This window comes from Carassius auratus, chromosome 13, assembly GCF_003368295.1.
Source record: "Carassius auratus strain Wakin chromosome 13, ASM336829v1, whole genome shotgun sequence".
In the NCBI taxonomy this organism is placed as follows: Eukaryota; Metazoa; Chordata; class Actinopteri; order Cypriniformes; family Cyprinidae; genus Carassius; species Carassius auratus.
The window spans coordinates 14,172,886-14,192,243 of NC_039255.1; the positions used below are offsets into that span (position 1 = coordinate 14,172,886).

At 36.1% G+C, this 19,358-nt stretch overlaps 1 protein-coding gene across 1 annotated transcript; it reads left to right on the plus strand.

Moving 5' to 3' along the window:
* Positions 1-1,829: 1,829 nt before the first annotated feature.
* On the plus strand, positions 1,830-19,099 carry LOC113112758 (melanopsin-A-like). The gene is made up of 10 exons (XM_026278604.1): positions 1,830-2,028; positions 7,502-7,644; positions 8,006-8,139; positions 12,545-12,748; positions 14,053-14,224; positions 14,476-14,637; positions 15,252-15,359; positions 16,588-16,948; positions 18,166-18,234; positions 18,735-19,099. Exons 1-10 carry the CDS (start codon positions 1,879-1,881, stop codon positions 18,972-18,974), a joined length of 1,743 nt encoding a protein of 580 aa, XP_026134389.1. The 5' UTR covers positions 1,830-1,878; the 3' UTR covers positions 18,975-19,099.
* The last annotated feature ends 259 nt before the right edge of the window (positions 19,100-19,358 follow it).

A 19,358-nucleotide genomic window follows, 5' to 3' on the forward strand; every position in this document is an offset into this window, starting at 1 on the left:
ATTTAGTCTTGAAAAAAAATTGGTGGACTGGTTTCCACTAGATTTGTGAAGTGATGCAATAAAGTGACGCAAATGCTGACATTAATCTTTCATTAGCACAGCATCTGACCTCTTTTTTTATTGCATCTGTTCACAGGTCAGAATTAGATTAAGTTTATTTGAGTATATAAATATTGATTTAGAATGGCATACTTTATGTTAAAGTTTGGAGTACCTAGTAAAATATTGCATCATAATGTATTGACTTGGAGATATTAATTATTTTTACATTTTAAACCGTTCAGAATAAAATAAGTGTTTTTTAATTAATTTGTCATCAATGCTGGTTGCCCGAAACCTGTTAACAGGCTATCGGTTTGCATTTTTCTTACTTTTCATCAAATCAGCATTCACTGATTTTTTTTACTTTTATGTTACTTTTTATGTTTTATGTGACTTCAGAGGCACTCCTGCTGTCATCAGCTGTTGCTTAGATTAATGTTCTGCATGCAAAAGCAGGTTTGAGAACTACGGCTCAATGTGACTGCAACCAATTCTGACCTGCCAGTAAGAATGATTCAAGGGAAAGTGATTTGACTCCTGCAGGGGTTGTGTTGACTGATGGGGGGAACTGTTCCTAAATCCAACTGAGGCACTTCTGTGTGCTCTGAACTGGAGATCAGTGTCTTTTCCATAGCTCTTCTTCTAGTTGGACCAGAATATTATTGTTGGCCTACTTAATGTTAAAGAGATAAACTAATTCCAAATTGCATGAATTTTTTTTTTGTTATTAACACAATCCATCACATAAAAAAAGATCACTTTTGATTAAATTTTTTTATCACATTGATTTAAATAGGATATAAAAAAAGAAAGAAAAAAAAAGAAAACATATTCCATTTGTTGTTACTGGCAACACAAAGTGCATTAAAGATTACATTACCTGCATGTCATGTGATAATTAACCAGAGTCAGAGAACTGTGAGCATGCAAAATGTGATACTAAATTATGAATTTATTACCATAAAATCTAAGGAAAATATATAAGGTTCAGATGACAAAAACAGTTTGGGAATCACATGCATTAAATTCACACGCACAAAAAAGTGAAAATGTAATTTTATCTAAATACAAGTAGCCTAAATCATTTTTGGAATCTGATTAGTAATCCAGATTAGGTCCATATGTAATAAAATACCATCCAGTAGGTTGCATGTTCATTGCGATTACGACAATTAAGTGTCCAAAAGCATTACATCAGTTCGCACTTAAGTATTTGCTGAAGTGTGTTCCCTTTTTTCAAAAGTAAATAGCCATATAAACGACCTATAATAAGTCAGAAATTTAAAACCATAACATTTCCTCTAATTTCTATGCAAATTGTGATTGTGCATTAGTTTACCACACTGTATGCCTGTGTAAAACTACATTTATGTTTTATATTATCATGTTTTATATTAATTTGGTGTAAAATGAATGATCTGACAGACAAAAATGACCATTAAATATCGTTTTATTTACAATTGCATCAAAAGGAACACAATTCTGTATAGAAATGGTCCTACATTGTTACACTTTTATTTCATTTCACGTTTCTCTTTGTTTGTTTGCTTGCTTACTTTTCAGCTACTGAATCGTTTTGGAGTATGTAAGGTCATTGGAGTGTGTAAGGTCATGTCACTATAGTGCTATTTCATAACAATCGTCTCTCTCTCTCTCTGTGTGTGTGTGTGTTTATATCTGTATGAAATATAAAGGTGTGCGAATAGTTCGGCTGTCTCTGGGCTGCTTCGGCGCGCGCTCGCACGCACAAGGTGAGCACGACAGAACAGAATCTGACATCTGTACAAGCCTCGCTCTAATCGCGTTTAACGCTTTCTGTCAGTTACGCGCGTGGTGATGAGCGGCGCCACGCGCTCAGTGAAGAAGGGCATCTCGTGTCCGACACAAGACCCGAACTGCACGCGCATCGTGGAAAGCCTCTCCTCGTGGAACAACTCCGTGATGAGCGCGTACAAGCTGGTAGATTTACCCCCCACGACCACATCTGTGAGTTTAACATGTTTCTCCAAGCTATTTCTTTCAGTTTTCTCATCTTTTCCTTTGCACATGTTCAGGTGTAAGTGAAAATGTTTGGCTAAATGCCATAAATGTTTATCTTGATGTGTAAATAGATTGGGCTCTATTTGGCTCCAATCAGATTTACAGTAGGTTTTACAACATCAACATAATTATATATGTTTGCAATGTAGCCTATATTATGCTGGATATGTTTATGTTGTGCATTTGACTAGACAAAGCAAATAGTTTAGACAACACATAGTGTAACTGCACTACAGTTGTAATAGTGCTTAAAAAGTTCAACTCGACGTAATTATGATGATCTATGCCAAGGAGCAACATCTTTTTGAAATTTTTAGAATAGCCTTTGCGATTTATTTCTTGATGCTACATCCTTTCTAAAGTTAAGAAGTATTTCTGTCTGACATTTAAACAATTTGAGCTTTTCAGCTTTTTACAGGTAAAGTGTGTGCAAGTGTTCAGGGTTTTTTAATATATATATATTATATATATTGCTTCAATTTAAATTCTACAGGGATGCATTTGGAGAAATTAATTTCTATGACATAAATGTATTCTTGTCATTGGTCTAAATTGCCTGTTTTTAGAGTCTGCCAAACTTAACCAGCTTTATCAAACTCTTAACAGATTGATTTAGATCCCAACAGATTTAGATCTGACAGTCCCTCTAATTTATGATCTAGATAAGCTTGGACCTGCATAGTATAGAAAGAAACCATAGAAAACCAGTTTCCATCAGAACGGTAACTGAAAAAAATCCATAGATTTTGATATTTAGTTTATACATTTCCAGGACTTAAGATATTAGAATAGCTTACACATAAAAATTGTAGGACACCCATCTTGTTTTAATTGTCTTATAATTAATACCTATTGTTTAGACTGTGTCTTTATGCTACTGAGTCAGGTCAGGTGCGTTGCATATGTCTCATGTGAAATCTCAATTCTTAAGTACAGATGACTGAAACTGTCCTTCACCGTTAATCACTTAATTTGACCATATATGGCTCGAGTCTGTGGTTTGAGCATGAAGATGTATTTGTGAGGTTAAGTCCTTGGGGGTTTCACTGTTGAGATAATTATTAAACTCTAAGCTTTGAAAGGTCTTATGAAGGCATGGCAGTGCCACAGAGGAGTACCACTGAATTATATATTTATGCTAATTGGGTATATCTTGAGGCTGTTTATTTCTTTCTCTTACATGTTGCATGTTGATGTGTCTTTCTCCCGTCATTTAATGAGGTTAACAGAAAGTCTGGTCTGCTAATGGGTGTCTCTGCCCACAAACACAAAGTGTGCTAGATTGACACAGGCATTCATTTAACCAATAAATACATACAGTATACAGTACCAGTCGAAACTTTGAAAAAATAAAGATTTGTAAAATGTTTTTGAAAGAAGTTTTTGAAAGTTAATTAAGGATAAATCTTCAACAAATGTATTGTTCCTAGCTATAATTCAGCATCAGTAAATGAGATCTGAAAATAATGCTAAAATAAATGTGATTTATTTAAGAGAGATTTTGAAGAGTCATTCATTTTAAAGAAACGCATGATTTCACTGAGATTATAACTTAATGACCTGGACTAGGATTTTAATTATTTTATTTGACACTATTTGAATAGGACTCTGTTATTGACCCAAGCGCTTGTTGCAACGATGTTTTAGCACAAAATGAACAGAGGGGGGTGCTGTATTTATATCCTGAATCTGTATTTGGGTGGATCGTGGGAGACCTTGAAATGGGCCCCAAAAGCTGTTCCTGTAACACATCACTATTTGACCTCCCTGAAAATATTTTATGTAACTCTGAGCCTTATTGAGGAGGATACATTTTTAGGTCAAATGAGATTTATTATGCGATTAACCAAATTTGCATAAGTCATACACACACACACACACACACACACACACACTTGTGCTTGTGACCCATCAGAAATAAAATGTGACCCAGATACCCAGTGACACCCCAGGTTGATAAGATGCTCATATTTCGAGGGCATAGTGATGTAGATTTAAGTCTATCAATAACTTTAATGGGTGTCTCAAACTGACGGAAACACACCTCACAGGAAAACTAGCTTCACTGAGCATGAGGGATTAGGATAAAAAAGATGCACCATAATCACGCGATTATGATATAATCATATTGAGGTCTATGCGCACATATTGACCTCTCAATGTGTTCTTTTCCCCCTTTTGATTAAAATAATGTGATCTGTGAGCAGACTCAGAACATGGACTGTTTTATAGATGTAGGACAGTTTGTTTGCTTGAGGAGAGTTTGTTGCCTTTGGGATCTTGAGATTAATATCAAATTGTGTGGGTGGGTAAATGTTTATTATTATGAAAATTGTTATTGTTGTGAAAACATCCAGCAAGGACAATTATTTTGACTCATGGGAATTAGCCATTTACCATAAACAAAATGAAGGGAGACATTAATTGACTGATTGTTTGGCACTAAAACCCAATATATTGTGTCACAACCAAAACTTATCTGCCAACTTTTGGACTACATTTGCATTCCTTTTACATTATTTCTCATGGAAATGCAGCATTCTCTTTCATTTGTGGAGAAAAACTTTCCCCAAAAGAGCAATGGAACGCAGTGGAACTGAAAAGCTCTGGGTAGTGTAGAGGAAAACAGTTTCAGATGAAAGAGTGGAAGGTATTGGCAGTGTGTGTGTTTAGCCAAGCTCAGGCAGCTTTTCTTTCTAACTGAGCTAAGTAATCATAGTAATGCAGCCAAACAAGCACAGAAGCATCTGGAGCGCAAGAGAACCTATTCATATATGAAGGACAGCTGTGAACATCCTCCAAATTACAGTATTTTCATATCTCTCTTTTTTTTTTTTTTTGGATTAAGGAAGAAGCAATCATGCACAGTTAAGTGCATCAAAAATGTGCATGAATATTTATTTTATATATAATGACGTTACAGTAAATGTACAGTAAATATAAATCAAAGTATTGATTTTCACATAGGATACTAGATTAATGTGTATCAGAATGTTCAAAATAATGCAAAATAATGAATGTTCAAAATAATGCTGTTTGTTTACACTAATCCAAAATATTGTAAAAGATTATTAAAATTCTCTGGAGTTGTAATGTTATAGTTTTTGAGACAATAGAAACCAGTGTTATGTTAATAGAGCTTTTATCATTTATTTGAATAATTTATCATGATTTGAATGTACAAAGGGGAAAAAAATATCATATGTGTTTTAAATTTCTTTATATTCTTTAATAATACATTTGAAATCATTTGCTCAATATAGGTCACTAATCACTATGTAGCTATGACTCTTTCAGTTTAATTACTGTTTGGCTTGTTACATCATTTATCTGAACTGCTGAACTATAACATTAATTAAATGACTAAATTATCATAAATTATATATTCATTATATAACATAAGAAGCACTGTGCACTTAATTGTAATTAAATGTTAAAATATTCAAAAGCTCCCATTTTAAGAAACAATCTGTGTAATGTTAACTATTTAGTTGTATTCATCCTCAGGAGTGAGATACATAATAGTAAAAATGTCAAAACAATTATTATTTGTGTTTGTGGTGAGGCGATCCTGATTCCAGAGCAAATGTTTTCATGATGAGTTATCCCATCTGCGTTATCATCTGCAGTACATTGAAAATAGCTTTAAAACACCTTTCTTCTCTAGTATAACATGGTTTTGAAGAGGCTGGCACTTTGAAGCCAAAACGCCTCAACACAGTTCCTGTCATATTACTCTGAGTGAGAGACAGATGTAGAACTCAAACAGTATCTATTTCATTGGAGTCCTGCTCATTCGGAAGAAATCAGACAGTCTTATCTCAGCCCTCAAAGTTTTTCATGGCTTTGATCTCCATTTGACCCCAAACGCAGAAGTAATTAATAAAATACACAGAAATGGCTACTACTATATTTTGAAAAAACCTTCAGAACCTTCAGAAATTCGCCAGTGCATCTCAAGATGAAAGAGGTTTAACAAATGTTTTGATGACACAAAATGGCCCGTGTCTGTTGAGGTTCATGAGAAACATGATTTGTATTCATTCAATTTGGGTGTTTGTAAAAGCAACCATTTTTCTACATATGATTTGCCATCACTGGACAAAAACAAAGAAACAAAAACTATTTGTCTGCAACGTGTGAAAGTGTGTTTTGCCTAAAGAAAAATTTCTAGTGCTAAATGTAAATGGGAAAAAAAATCATCAAAACATATAATCATAGTAAGAATAACAAATTGCATGAGCTCATAAACATTTAAAAGAAAGGTGAAAATGCTTCCCATATAATGTGTTTTGTTGTTGATGCCAAAGGTTGTGTCCATGCAAACCCATTTTGGCTCACACTCATCGATAGGAGAAACTAGCCATATTAGACAGATTGCAAGACATCCTCGAGAACGTGAACACATCTACACAAAACAAGATATGACCTAGAAAAATGGATGGCTGTGTTAAAGCTGAATCTGTTTTGCATGCAATAATTTCCCAGGATTTAAATTGAGTTTTGTGAGAGATTATACCATCAAAAAAACTCTTTGCCATAGTAGGATTTCTTAACTCTGCTTCTTTTAAATATCTATTTCAGTTTATTTAAAAAAAAAAGATTTACTGCTCTAATTTATCTGTCATTTATAAATCAAGAGTCAGACATTTGAGAAAAGCTAAAGAAGATTTTATAATAAAGATTTCAGCTATTCAGATTCAGATTCTAGTTTTTACTACAGCAGTTTATCTCTCAATACACACAGAACAGAAACAGATATTTATATGAACAGGTAAAATGTAGACCTGAATCTGCAATGTAAAGCATAAAGAAATCATTTTGGCCTGTTTAAATCCCTCAAGATTAAAATGTGCATGAAAATTAACTGCAAGTGCACAGACTTTTCAACATTAATACAATGTGTTTCAATGTGTTTCATATCTATACAGTCAAGAAGTCAATCAAAAATATTGCCAGACCTCAAAACCACTGTATTGTTCTGGTGAAAAAAATAATAATTTACTATAAATATATAATACATTGAAAACATATCTAGATTGAGGCGTATTGTTCACATAAACATATTATATATGTCTATAAACACAAAAAATCCCTGAATCCACCTTCTGTTTTCAATACTTTCAATGTTTCCCATTTAGAGGAGATACCACACCTGGATATCCTTTCAAGAAAAAAATGAGGCATTGTGAGATCTGTCTAAAAATGAGTGATGTAAATCTATTTATCATTTGATGAAATATACAGTACAGAACATCTACAGTGTAAATGAATTAATGCCTTGCTGGTGTCAGTTGAGCTCAGGCCTAATGGTGTTTCTTAAACAGACTGCACATCTTTGATGCAAAGGTCATTAAAAAACCGCAAGTGCTGCTTTTCATCTGAGATATGAATTAATGTGTGCCCCTGTGTCTTCAAGGTTGCCATGGTGGAAGAGTCAGTTTACCCTTTCCCAACAGTGGACGTGCCTGATCATGCGCATTACACTATCGGTGCTGTCATCCTTACTGTTGGCATCACTGGCATGTTGGGAAACTTCCTGGTCGTCTATGCATTCAGCAGGTAAATAAAAAAAAAAAACACTTACTATGAAATCAATTTGAAATATGAAATGAATTTTTTATTGTTCATTTTCAAAAGAAGCCAAACTGTAGTCAGATGGATTGGTGCTCAGCGTCATTAGGCCTGTGCCACTTCTGTGTCACTAACTTTGAATCGACACATTTCTACAATAGATAGTTCCAGTCTTTGAATTTTCTCATAAAAAAAATGAGTTGCACAGGGAGTCTAATATTCTCACAGATGTCATATAGCTAATATAATTTACCAAATGAAAGAGAAATTAACAACTGATCTTCTTTCTCTCTCTGTGTGTGTGTGTGTGTGTGTGTGTGTCTGTGTGTGTGTGTGTTTCTGTGGGTAGGAGCCGGACCCTGAGGACACCTGCCAACTTGTTCATAATAAACCTGGCCATCACAGACTTCCTCATGTGTGCCACCCAGGCACCCATCTTCTTCACCACCAGCATGCACAAGAGATGGATCTTTGGGGAGAAAGGTACACATGCATTGTTACATGCATGGTTTCACTATATATTATATGAAAAAAAATATATACCATGATGATGCCCCTGTTGATAAGAAGCAAAATGAACAGTTTATCACATAGGCAGTGTCTGAAATAAAAAATGTGTGTCCATGATTTATTGTACCATGCTATACTTTTTGAATTATAATGAACAGATTTAAGATTAAAGAAGAGTTAGATGGTCTGATGAAATGAATCACTTCTCAGGTTGAATGGGTTCAAATGAAGGAGAGCTTGTCCTTGGATGTGGCTTTGGTCTCTTACTACTTACATCGATTCATACCGATCTTTCTTTATGCTTTTGTTGCTAAGAATGATGAGTGTCTTTCTGACAGATGTATGTAACCTTTTCTAGTACAGTTGTTTCTTTTTCATCAGCTGCCAAATTATAATATCTATATTCCTCTCAAAACTGTGCATCAAGGCTTTTCTTGTTGATTTGCAGCACTAGCTACTAATTTTGCTCAGCTGTGAAATGCCACTGTTTGTGGTTCTAGATGATGTCAGACTCTATTTTCCCTGAGGTGTTTTAAATGTCAGTTCCTATCAGGACCGAATCTTAATTGCCTTCATCAGGTTTGACTGGTGCTTGCTGACGTTTGCAATGAGATCAGGCGCTCTGTGATTGTGATTACTGTAGTGATTGATGCTGATCTTTTGTGTTAAGGGGGTTTACTGGGCCGCCATCAAATTGCTGTCCACTCTTTTCCTCTGTGACTAGAAATCAGGTCATCCAGTCTTGCCCCACAGAGGTGGTTGGCTTTAGTGCAAAACAAGTAGCAGATCTCAAAACCAATGATATACATAGCCTGACTATTGGTGGAGACCAATAGATAAATTAAAAAGATAAGTTAAAATGAGTTAAAATAAGCACTCCAATAAGCACAAAAAACAACAAATAATATCAAGCCTCTGGTCTCCCCGTTGGGATCATGACGTGTTACGCTTTTTTAAGCGGAGTTTGAAGCCTCCCTCCTGGAGGTGGAAACAGTTAAAAGACGTGCTTCCTGCTTCTGTCAGCACTACAAAACAAGACACAAATATGACCATCGTTAAATCGATCATGACAACCATTCGCTTGATCCCCCTGAAAGCTTTCTCAATCAATCAGATACAACTCACAAATATGCTCACTTCCAGGATTAACCTGAAAGCATAATCTACCTGACAAGGTGTGAGAGAAGAGAGAAGACATCCTGATGTGTGAGAGGATTATCTTCTATAACAGACATCTGGGTTTTGTAATTTATTAAAGTGCATGCCATAAATGGGTCCTGAGAAAACAAGCACAAATGATCATAAATCAGAGTAAATGCATTGCAGTTTATTCTGTTGTTTACATGTGCCTTGACAGCGTAGAGGAAAGGGTGTGTGAATGTTAAGGAGGTGCCAGACTTTGTGTGAATCGAGTAGAATGGTGTGAAATGATCTGTTTCTTGTCTCTCCACTGGTTCTTCTTCTCTTTGAACTGTTTTATTGGCAACATAATCAATTATGTGAACTAAACTTTATAAAGTCCCAAACTATTTCACGCTCTCTCTCTCTGTATTTGTGTGTTTATTTTGTCAGGAAGTCATGGATTTACAAAAGGCACACAAAGAATGAGAAGGAATAAAGGAGTTTTTAGTAAAAAAAAAAAAATTATAAAAAAAAACAAAAACAAAAAAACACACTTTGACCATTCAAACATAACATTAATCAAGGACCAGAGAGAACAGATCAGGCTCGAACTCAAATAGGGCAGATAACGAGGGGCAGACAGGTTATGAGGATAACTAAAATAACAGTTCGTAGCAGTGAATGAAGATGTATCATATCGATCACAAGTGCAGTATGGAGTACCTCAAGGCTCAGTACTAGGGCCGCTACTCTTCACGCTTTATATGTTACCCTTGGGAGATATCATCAGGAAACATGGTGTTAGTTTTCACTGTTATGCTGATGATATGCAGCTCTATATTTCCTCGCAGCCTGGTGAAACACACCAATTTGAAAAACTAATGGAATGCATAGTCGATATAAAAAATTGGATGACGAGTAATTTCTTACTGCTAAATTCAGAAAAAACAGAGGTGTTAATCATAGGGCCTAAAAACTCTGCTTATAATAAACTAGAACACTGTCTAAGACTTGATGGTTGGTCTGTCATTTCTTCGTCATCAGTTAGGAACCTAGGTGTGCTACTTGATCGCAATCTTTCCTTAGAAAGCCATGTTTCTAGCATTTGTAAAACTGCATTTTTCCATCTCAAAAATATATCTAAATTACGGCCTATGCTCTCAATGTCAAATGCAGAAATGTTAATCCATGCATTTATGACTTCAAGGTTAGACTATTGTAATGCTTTATTGGGTGGTTGTTCTGCACGCTTGGTAAACAAACTACAGCTAGTCCAAAATGCAGCAGCAAGAGTTCTTACTAGAACCAGGAAGTATGACCATTTTAGCCCGGTCCTGTCCACACTGCACTGGCTCCCTATCAAACATCGTATAGATTTTAAAATATTGCTTGAATGGTTTAGCACCTCAGTATTTGAATGAGCTCCTTTTACATTATACTCTTCTACGTCCGCTACGTTCTCAAAACTCAGGCAATTTGATAATACCTAGAATATCAAAATCAACTGCGGGCGGCAGATCCTTTTCCTATTTGGCGCCTAAACTCTGGAATAACCTACCTAACATTGTTCAGGAGGCAGACACACTCTTGCAGTTTAAATCTAGATTAAAGACCCATCTCTTTAACCTGGCATACACATAACATACTAATATGCTTTTAATATCCAAATCCGTTAAAGGATTTTTAGGCTGCATTAATTAGGTAAACCGGAACCGGAAACACTTCACATAACACCGTACTTTCTACATCATTAGAAGAATGGCATCTACGCTAATATTTGTCTGTTTCTCTCTTGTTCCGAGGTCACCGTGGCCACGAGATCCAGTCTGTGTCCAGATCAGAGGGTCACTGCAGTCACCCGGATCCAGTACGTATCCAGACCAGATGGTGGATCAGCACCTAGAAAGGACCTCTACTGCCCTGAAAGACAGCGGAGACCAGGACAACTAGAGCCCCAGATACAGATCCCCTGTAAAGACCTTGTCTCAGAGGAGCACCAGGACAAGACCACAGGAAACAGCTGATTCTTCTGCACAATCTGACTTTTCTGCAGCCTGGAATTGAACTACTGGTTTTCGTCTGGTCAGAGGAGAACTGACCCCCCAACTGAGCCTGGTTTCTCCCAAGGTTTTTTTCTCCATTCTGTCACCGATGGAGTTTCGGTTCCTTGCCGCTGTTGCCTCTGGCTTGCTTAGTTGGGGTCACTTCATCTACAGCGATATCATTGACTTGATTGCAAATAAAAACAGACACTATTTCAACTGAACAGAGATGACATCACTGAATTCAATGATGAACTGCCTTTAACTGTCATTTTGCATTATTGAGACACTGTTTTCCAAATGAATGTTGTTCAGTGCTTTGACGCAATGTATTTTGTTTAAAGCACTATATAAATAAAGGTGATTGATTGATTGATTGACTAAAAACCAGGAACAGGTGGACTAAATGAATGAAGAACTAAACAGGAGCAAACCGAAATTAAAACGAAACCAACACGTGACATATTTTAAGTAGAATCCACTTAAAATATTATTAGCATTATTAGCATTATTAGAATACCATAATGTGCATTTGGATACGCGGGGTGAACAAAGTTCATTTAAAACAGTGGTTCTCAACCAAGGTGCCGGGACCCACTAGAGGGCCTTAGCAATACTCAGTATTTCATCAGGTGGAAGTTTATTTAATGTAAAAAATCTTTATTCAGTAAATCATGTACAATAGGCCTCACGAGCCTTGGAGTCAAAAAAAAAGTTTGAGTACACTGATTTTAAGTAAAATTTAAGTAAATTTTCCATTTTAAAATGTATTAAATACTTCCACTGCGATGCAAATTAGTCCACCAATTTCCAATTCTGTGGCAATGCAATGAATTTTAACATTAAGTGGTCAGTTAACCTAAGCATGTCTACAAACAAATCTGTTTAGCAAAAGATGGAGATGGACAGCAGTAACCAGAAAGACAGATTATTTAATGTCAGTCCTCAAATGGAGCCAGCGGCTGTTTGTGTTCCCGCCAGCCAACAGTCTCCAGGCCTAAAAGCTAGTTCACACTGCCCCAACAAACAGCAGCAAACACCAACATTTCAAATTTCAAATTTTTTCAAATTAGAATGTTTGGAAGCATAAATGTAATTTTCACACCCGGGTAAACGCACTACTCCAACAAAACTGCTAGAATTTACCACAGAATTGTCAATTCTGTCTAAATTGCTTGGTTACAGACTTAATTCTGTTCCTCCTGTCTCTTCAGGTTGTGAGTTGTATGCATTCTGTGGGGCTTTATTTGGCATCTGCTCCATGATCACGCTCATGGTCATCGCCGTGGATCGATTCTTCGTGATCACCCGGCCGCTAGCCTCCATCGGTGTGCTGTCTCAGAAGAGAGCTCTGCTGATCCTTCTGGTAGCTTGGGTTTATTCACTTGGCTGGAGCCTGCCACCCTTCTTTGGCTGGAGTAAGTGTAGTATATCTGTTGTTTTAACATTTTAGACCAATTATTCTTTGTGAAACGATTTAACAGGAAAGTGTTCTTTTGTTTTCTCCCCATTTTTCTTTTGAAATGAATGACACTTTTTTCAATTTTTGTATCTAACAGGCCTACAAGGTCATTCATACAAGATTAAGTGTGGCCTCAAGGGATAGTTCACCCAAAAATTAAAATGATGTCACCATTTATGTCATCAAATTATGTCATGTTGTTCCAAAACTGTATGACTTTCTTTTTTCTGTGGTTGACTATATTTTTTTGCTGTGTTGTGATGTGAAGGGCTCCTCTTTTCACATTTATTGATTGTCACCATTCACAACATCTGAATGCATCATGTTGCCTTGGACTTTTAGCTTTTCTCAACTATTTCTTTTATCCAGTGCAGGTTACATTGTAAGAGAAACAGGCATGTGCATATGGGCAATATTCATTCTCTTCCATTGCTCTTTCTGAAAGCATTTCTAGAAACATGATTAATACAGAATTTAAAAAAAAGGTAATATTGCAAAACTAGACAACACAGAGTCCTTCTTTGTATAAAGACATACAGTGACCTGATTTACATTGATTTTATTTGTCAACATGTCATGTGCATTTTCAGGTGATTAAGTGTGGCCCTGTGTTAATGCTGTTGAGTATACCTTTGATGCTCCTTTCACAAGATGCATCAGTCTTTTATAAGCTCAGATCTTTTGGGACAAGTACGCTGAGCATTCTGGGTCATCCATGTGTGAGCACATGAGCATGTGAGTTGTGAGCCAATGGCTTTACAAATAGTGCGCTCTTGGACTCTGATCTGTATCGCATAAAGGTGGTCTCTGAAGACCAAGGCTTTTAGCTTAAGAGGGATAGAAAGTTAAAGCCTGGTGCTTTTAGCTCTCCAGCACTTTCTGTCTCCGGTTTACAGGCGAACTGCTCTTCACACGAAGGGTATCTGTCTGCTTTAACAGTTCGGACAGCTTACATCTTCACCGCTGAATGTCACACCAACTTCAAACACGCATGCATGAAAGCCAGATTGTGATTGGTTGCAATAAGAAATACTGTTATTATAGCATATTCTAAAATATCCTCAGCTGTGTGTGCGTTTCACTGTGTGCGAATTTCACTGTGTTTGCCCAGCAGCCAGACAGTAAACTCAAATCCTTTTTTCTTTGTGAGTTTGTTCCAGTTTTTACAATATTTCATTGGGTTGTAAAACAGCTTATAGCTGCTGGCAATCCTTCACTTCCCTCAAATCTTCTTTTTTTCTCTCTTTCTCTGTCTTGCAGGTGCTTATGTTCCTGAAGGGCTGTTGACCTCTTGCACCTGGGATTATATGACCTTCACACCCTCCGTGCGAGCTTACACTATGCTCCTTTTCACCTTTGTCTTCTTCATTCCGCTTATCGTCATCATCTACTGCTATTTCTTTATTTTCCGATCCATTCGCAGCACTAATGAGTGAGTTTGTCAATACAGATCTAACAGAACAGTATGAATTATTTAGCATCAGCATTGTTCCAAAGTTGCCTCTTCCTAAAATTTCTTTTGTTTTAAATATGTAAGTTTCTTTGGTGAAATGTGAGTGCAATGTAACAATGAAGTACTTAATCTTGAGGTATGACCGATTGAAAATAGTAAAGCTTTTGATGGGAATAAACCAATGTTTGCAAATTAGTGTTGTTTAACTGTGGCTTTTTTGTCTTTGGAAGAGCTGTGGGCAAAATTAATGGAGACAACAAAAGAGATTCAATGAAACGGTTCCAACGGCTGAAAAATGAATGGAAAATGGCGAAAATTGCTCTTATTGTCATTCTGATGTATGTCATCTCCTGGTCTCCATATTCAACTGTGGCGCTGACGGCTTTTGCTGGGTAAATAAATCCCAACCCTGACAACACAGTATAATGTAATAGAAAATATACAATACCATTCAAAATTTGGTGTCAGTAAGATTTCGTCTTTTAGGAAATTATTACTTTTATTCTGCAAGGACACATTAATTGAATTAAAAGTGACAGTAAATACATTTATAATGTTACAATAATGTTGCTGTTTTTTGGAAGAATCATGACAAAAAAAATGTATCATGGTTTTAACAAAAATATTCAGCAGCATAATTGTTTTTAACATTGATAATAATAATTAAAACTATATATTTATTGAGCAGCTAATCATATTAGAATGATTTCTGAAGAATCTGAAGACTGGAGTAATGGCTGCTGGAAATTCAGCTTTGCCATCAGGAATAAATTAAATAAAAATATATAAAAACAGAAAAATAATACTACTGTATCTTGTTATTTTTATTGTTAATTTATTATTATTATTATTCTTTTGCTTTTACATATATTTACCATATTTATGGTAATTTAGATTTTATTTTTATTTACTTACGGTCATTATACTGCAAGTACCATACAGTAAAATATATACATATTTTGACATGTTAATTCATCTATACACTTATTTTCCATGTGTTTTTCAGGTATTCTGATATGCTCACACCATACATGAATTCAGTACCTGCTGTGATAGCCAAAGCTTCAGCAATCCACAATCCCATCATCTACGCCATCACACACCCCAAATACAGGTACCGGAGGGAGTTGGTTTTTCTGAGGATCACTGATGTCAGTTCAGGATATTTTTGAAACAAGACTGGTTTAGTTTTGACTCTCAAAGTGGTAATGAAAAACATTATTGGTACTTTAAGTGGTAACGTTTGACAATTGAATGGACAAACTCACTTTCCATTATTGCAGAACATGGGTCAGAGTTAAGATTACCCGGTCTGGCCCCATTAGGACTAAACACCTGAGGCAAATTGTGATTGTTTTAATTTTTCCTACCGTCTAGCTCACTGAGCCATTCAATCATAAATTGATCAGAAACATGAATTGTTTCTAGGCTAAAGTGTGAAATTCAATTTTGATTGATTTCATTAACCTGAATATCCATTTTAGCATAAAGACTCATTAATCTTACACAGAGCGTCCTGACGGTATTGTACCATGTGTAAGGCCTGCTGGGGTAAAACGTCTTTTTGATTGGATTTTCTCCCACAACACTAAACCATATTTTCCTAAGCACATTTTAGTTTCTATGCACTAAACACATTTCCATGCATGCACTGACAAAAGGTTTATTTTGATTTAGATCTAAAATGTAACAATACTGTTTCAAATGCACAGAATCTGAATAGCTAAGTTGAAGCTCTGACACCAAAGATTTTCAGTAAACTATTTTGTCTATTAAAATTGCTGCCTTCAAAACAGGTTTCACTGCTACTGAATTAAAACCATGTATGTGAATATATTTTTAACAAGACAACACGCAAAGTTTTTTTACATTTCTGATACTAATTAGTGTTATTTTAGTATTATTTGTATATTGTTGTAATCTTATTTAACATTTTAATAATGATGTAATTATTTTTGGGACATGCTTCTGTCATTTAGGGTTAGGGTTATTCATTTTAAACTGTTAAACTGTACTTGTACTATTTAGCTGCCAAGTCAACATTTCTAATATTTACTTAAGTTTGTTTAATGTTAAGTTTATAATCAAATATTTAGATTTTGTTTTCTTTCAGTTGCATTTTAATAACTGAAAACATTTGACTGTTGGTGATTGTTGATACCAATGAATAGATGCATCAATATATCTATCAGTGATTTCTCATGAGTATTTTACAGTGTCTCATTGATGTTGATGTTGATATGGTTATTATTTGAACAGATCTGGATCATGATCTATGTACAGTAAATATGGATCCACCATGTCTATCTCATGCCTGTATCTCATCTGTGTCTTTTTTTCAGGTTGGCCATAGCGAAATACATTCCGTGTCTTCGTGTGCTGTTGTGCGTCCCCAAGCGTGACCTCAACTCGTTCCACAGCAGCTTTACATCTACACGTCGCTCCACCGTCACAAGCCAGTCCTCTGATATGTCCGGACAGTTCCGCAGAACTAGCACCGGCAAGTCCCGGCTCTCCTCAGCCTCCGACAGTGAATGGACAGATACTGAGGCCGATCTCTCGAGCATGAGCTCCAGGCCTGCCAGCCGACAGGTGTCCTGTGACATCAGCAGGGACACCGCAGAGACCGCAGACTTCAAACCTTGTAACTCATCCAGCTTCAAGACTAAGCTCAAAAGCCATGACTCGGGCATCTTTGAAAAGGTGACCTCACAGGCTGAATGTATTACATATGTGGCAAGTATCAAAGTGTAGCTTGTGTTACAAAAATGTGTTCATGCGGAATTGCTAATCCTGTCTTCCTCTGATTCTCCTCATATTGCTCTGTTAAACCATTGGTGTAGCTTGACATTTGATCTAGCCAGTCAAGTTGGTCAGTCACACTTTTAAACCAAGGACTACAGAATACTCAAGATGTGTCACTCGTATCATTTTGTGGAATGCAGCGCATTTTGTGGAAGAAAGCCCCGCCTTCTGAATGAAAGAGCCAATCGATAATCTGTAAAGTCATCACATCACTACAGCTGCTGTTAGGAAGTCTTGGTTGTTGCTGGTCTAGCCTGAATAATAAGCTTTTTTAGCAGAAGAAACATTCACGAGATAGTTGTTGTCAGATTTCATTGCTGATTTCAAATCTGAGATTTTATTGTAAGCTTGGCAAACATTTTTGCTTGCCAAATTTGATGTTTCCTCATTCAAAGAGAAAGGAGCTGTGCTCGCGTGCATGAGATGCGTTTGAAAGATAGCCACTGAGTGAAATGAATTGCCTTAAAGGGACTTTGTTTAAAACACATTTCCAGTTTTCTACAGTAAACCTACAAATTCACACTTTCCAATAAACCCATTGAAAATAATGTAGTACAAACACACTTGGCACCACAATCTCAAAGTAGTCTTGTATTAAGTGAAGCAAGAAGTATGCTACTCTCCTTCTACTTTAAAACAAACATCTATAGGGCACGATTTAGGTTAAATGAACAAAGATAGGTACACAAACACAGTATGCTTTGTAAATGTAACTGAAAATAGATAATAGATAGGCAGTTTATAGTTCTAAAATCTGTGTTGAGGTTTTGTTGTGAGTAAATGAAAAAACCTTTGATGTACAGTAAATGATCCTTCTTCTGACATAAATGTAGCAAACTGAGCTGCTACAAATAATTTGGTGAAATATTATTACTATATATATATATATATATATATATATATATATATATATATATATATATATGCTTAAGAAACATTTTCATTATTATAAAAGAACCACATTTATTTGAAAGATATATTTTTTGTTAGTAAATGTCTCACTTTAATGTGTCCTCCTGAGTAAAGTATTGCTTTCTTTAAAAAACACTTTCTGAGCCCAGAAACAGTAGTGTATGTACCTGATTATTAACTTGGCTCTCTTATTTCGGATCTAGAGTTCCTTTGATGTGGATGATGCGTCTGTGACCGGACTCATTCAACCGGACTGTACTAACCCTTTAGCTGTAAGTGTGAGTCTGTTTAAGTTCAGTATAAACCAGTCAAGCTTTTGCAGGATCCTGCATGTGGGTCGTATGGTTTGTAAAATTCAACCAGGCTATCAAATTTGTTCATGAAAAATCTGAAAGCGTATTAAAATTGCTAGAATTCTGTTTGTTAAATCACAGTGCTTTTAAATTAGTTAATGAATTTGAATTCTGATTGCAGAAGAAAATTGTGTAATAAAGTGACTGTTAAATTTTTCCATGGAATACATTTTTAGGCAGGAGAAATATGTGCCTTTGAAATAATAACCCTAATAATCATCTTTCATACATAAATGCTTATTAATTAAAGCTAGAATTATGCTGTCATTGTTTTGTTACTGGGATCATGTTGAGCTTGACTGAAGTAGTATTATCTGCAGGAAAAATCTGTTTTAATTCTGATTTAATGCACAGTAAATGCTGATAATTGGCAATAGATGCATTTAATCTGTCAAAACTTTCTTCTGCGCTGTTTGCAGGCTGGTGACAGTACAGACATGCCAATTTCAAGAGGTGCTATTGGTCGGATTCCTAGTATTGTCATCACCTCTGAGTCGAGGTCTTTCCTGCCCTCGGTAAGGGCCAGCTACAGAAGCAGCCGCTCAAGCGTGTCCAGTGCTGGGGCAAATCCACCCAGGAGAGACTCTCGTGGAGGAGTCCAGCAGGGGGCAGTGCATCTCTCCACTGCTGCTGAAACACCTGTATCTGCTCATCCTTAATATCTCTAGAGCTTCTACCTCTTCACTCGCATCTGAAACTTACCTTCCAGCTTTGTATTGGGGTTCAGTGTTTTTTTCGTGAGATATCCTGTTTTATTGTTTTGACCTTTAGTAAAAATGAAGACAAATCCTGTGAGAGTAATCAATGCTCTGTATTGCAGAAGGTCAAATATGAAAGTCACACATTGATGTCTTTTACATGTGTAATAAATTTTTATAGTGACCTCAACTGTTATACAATGTCCAGCACCTTTGTTTCCCTCTATTTTATGGAAATATTTAACAGACAGTGCTTTGAATCAGGCAGAGTTACTGCTCAGTCCGTGGAGACTTGGATGGATGGAGAGAAAGCATCTCAAATGAGTTTAGTCTGGACATCAATGT

Excerpts from the sequence above, each read along its gene's own strand:
- LOC113112758 (XM_026278604.1), top strand. The coding sequence starts at position 1,879 with ATGAGCGGCGCCACGCGCTCAGTGAAGAAGGGCATCTCGTGTCCGACA. Across the intron at positions 7,645-8,005 it reads GTCGTCTATGCATTCAGCAG|GAGCCGGACCCTGAGGACAC; the intron begins GTAAATAAAAAA and ends TTCTGTGGGTAG. Across the intron at positions 8,140-12,544 it reads ATGGATCTTTGGGGAGAAAG|GTTGTGAGTTGTATGCATTC; the intron begins GTACACATGCAT and ends CTGTCTCTTCAG.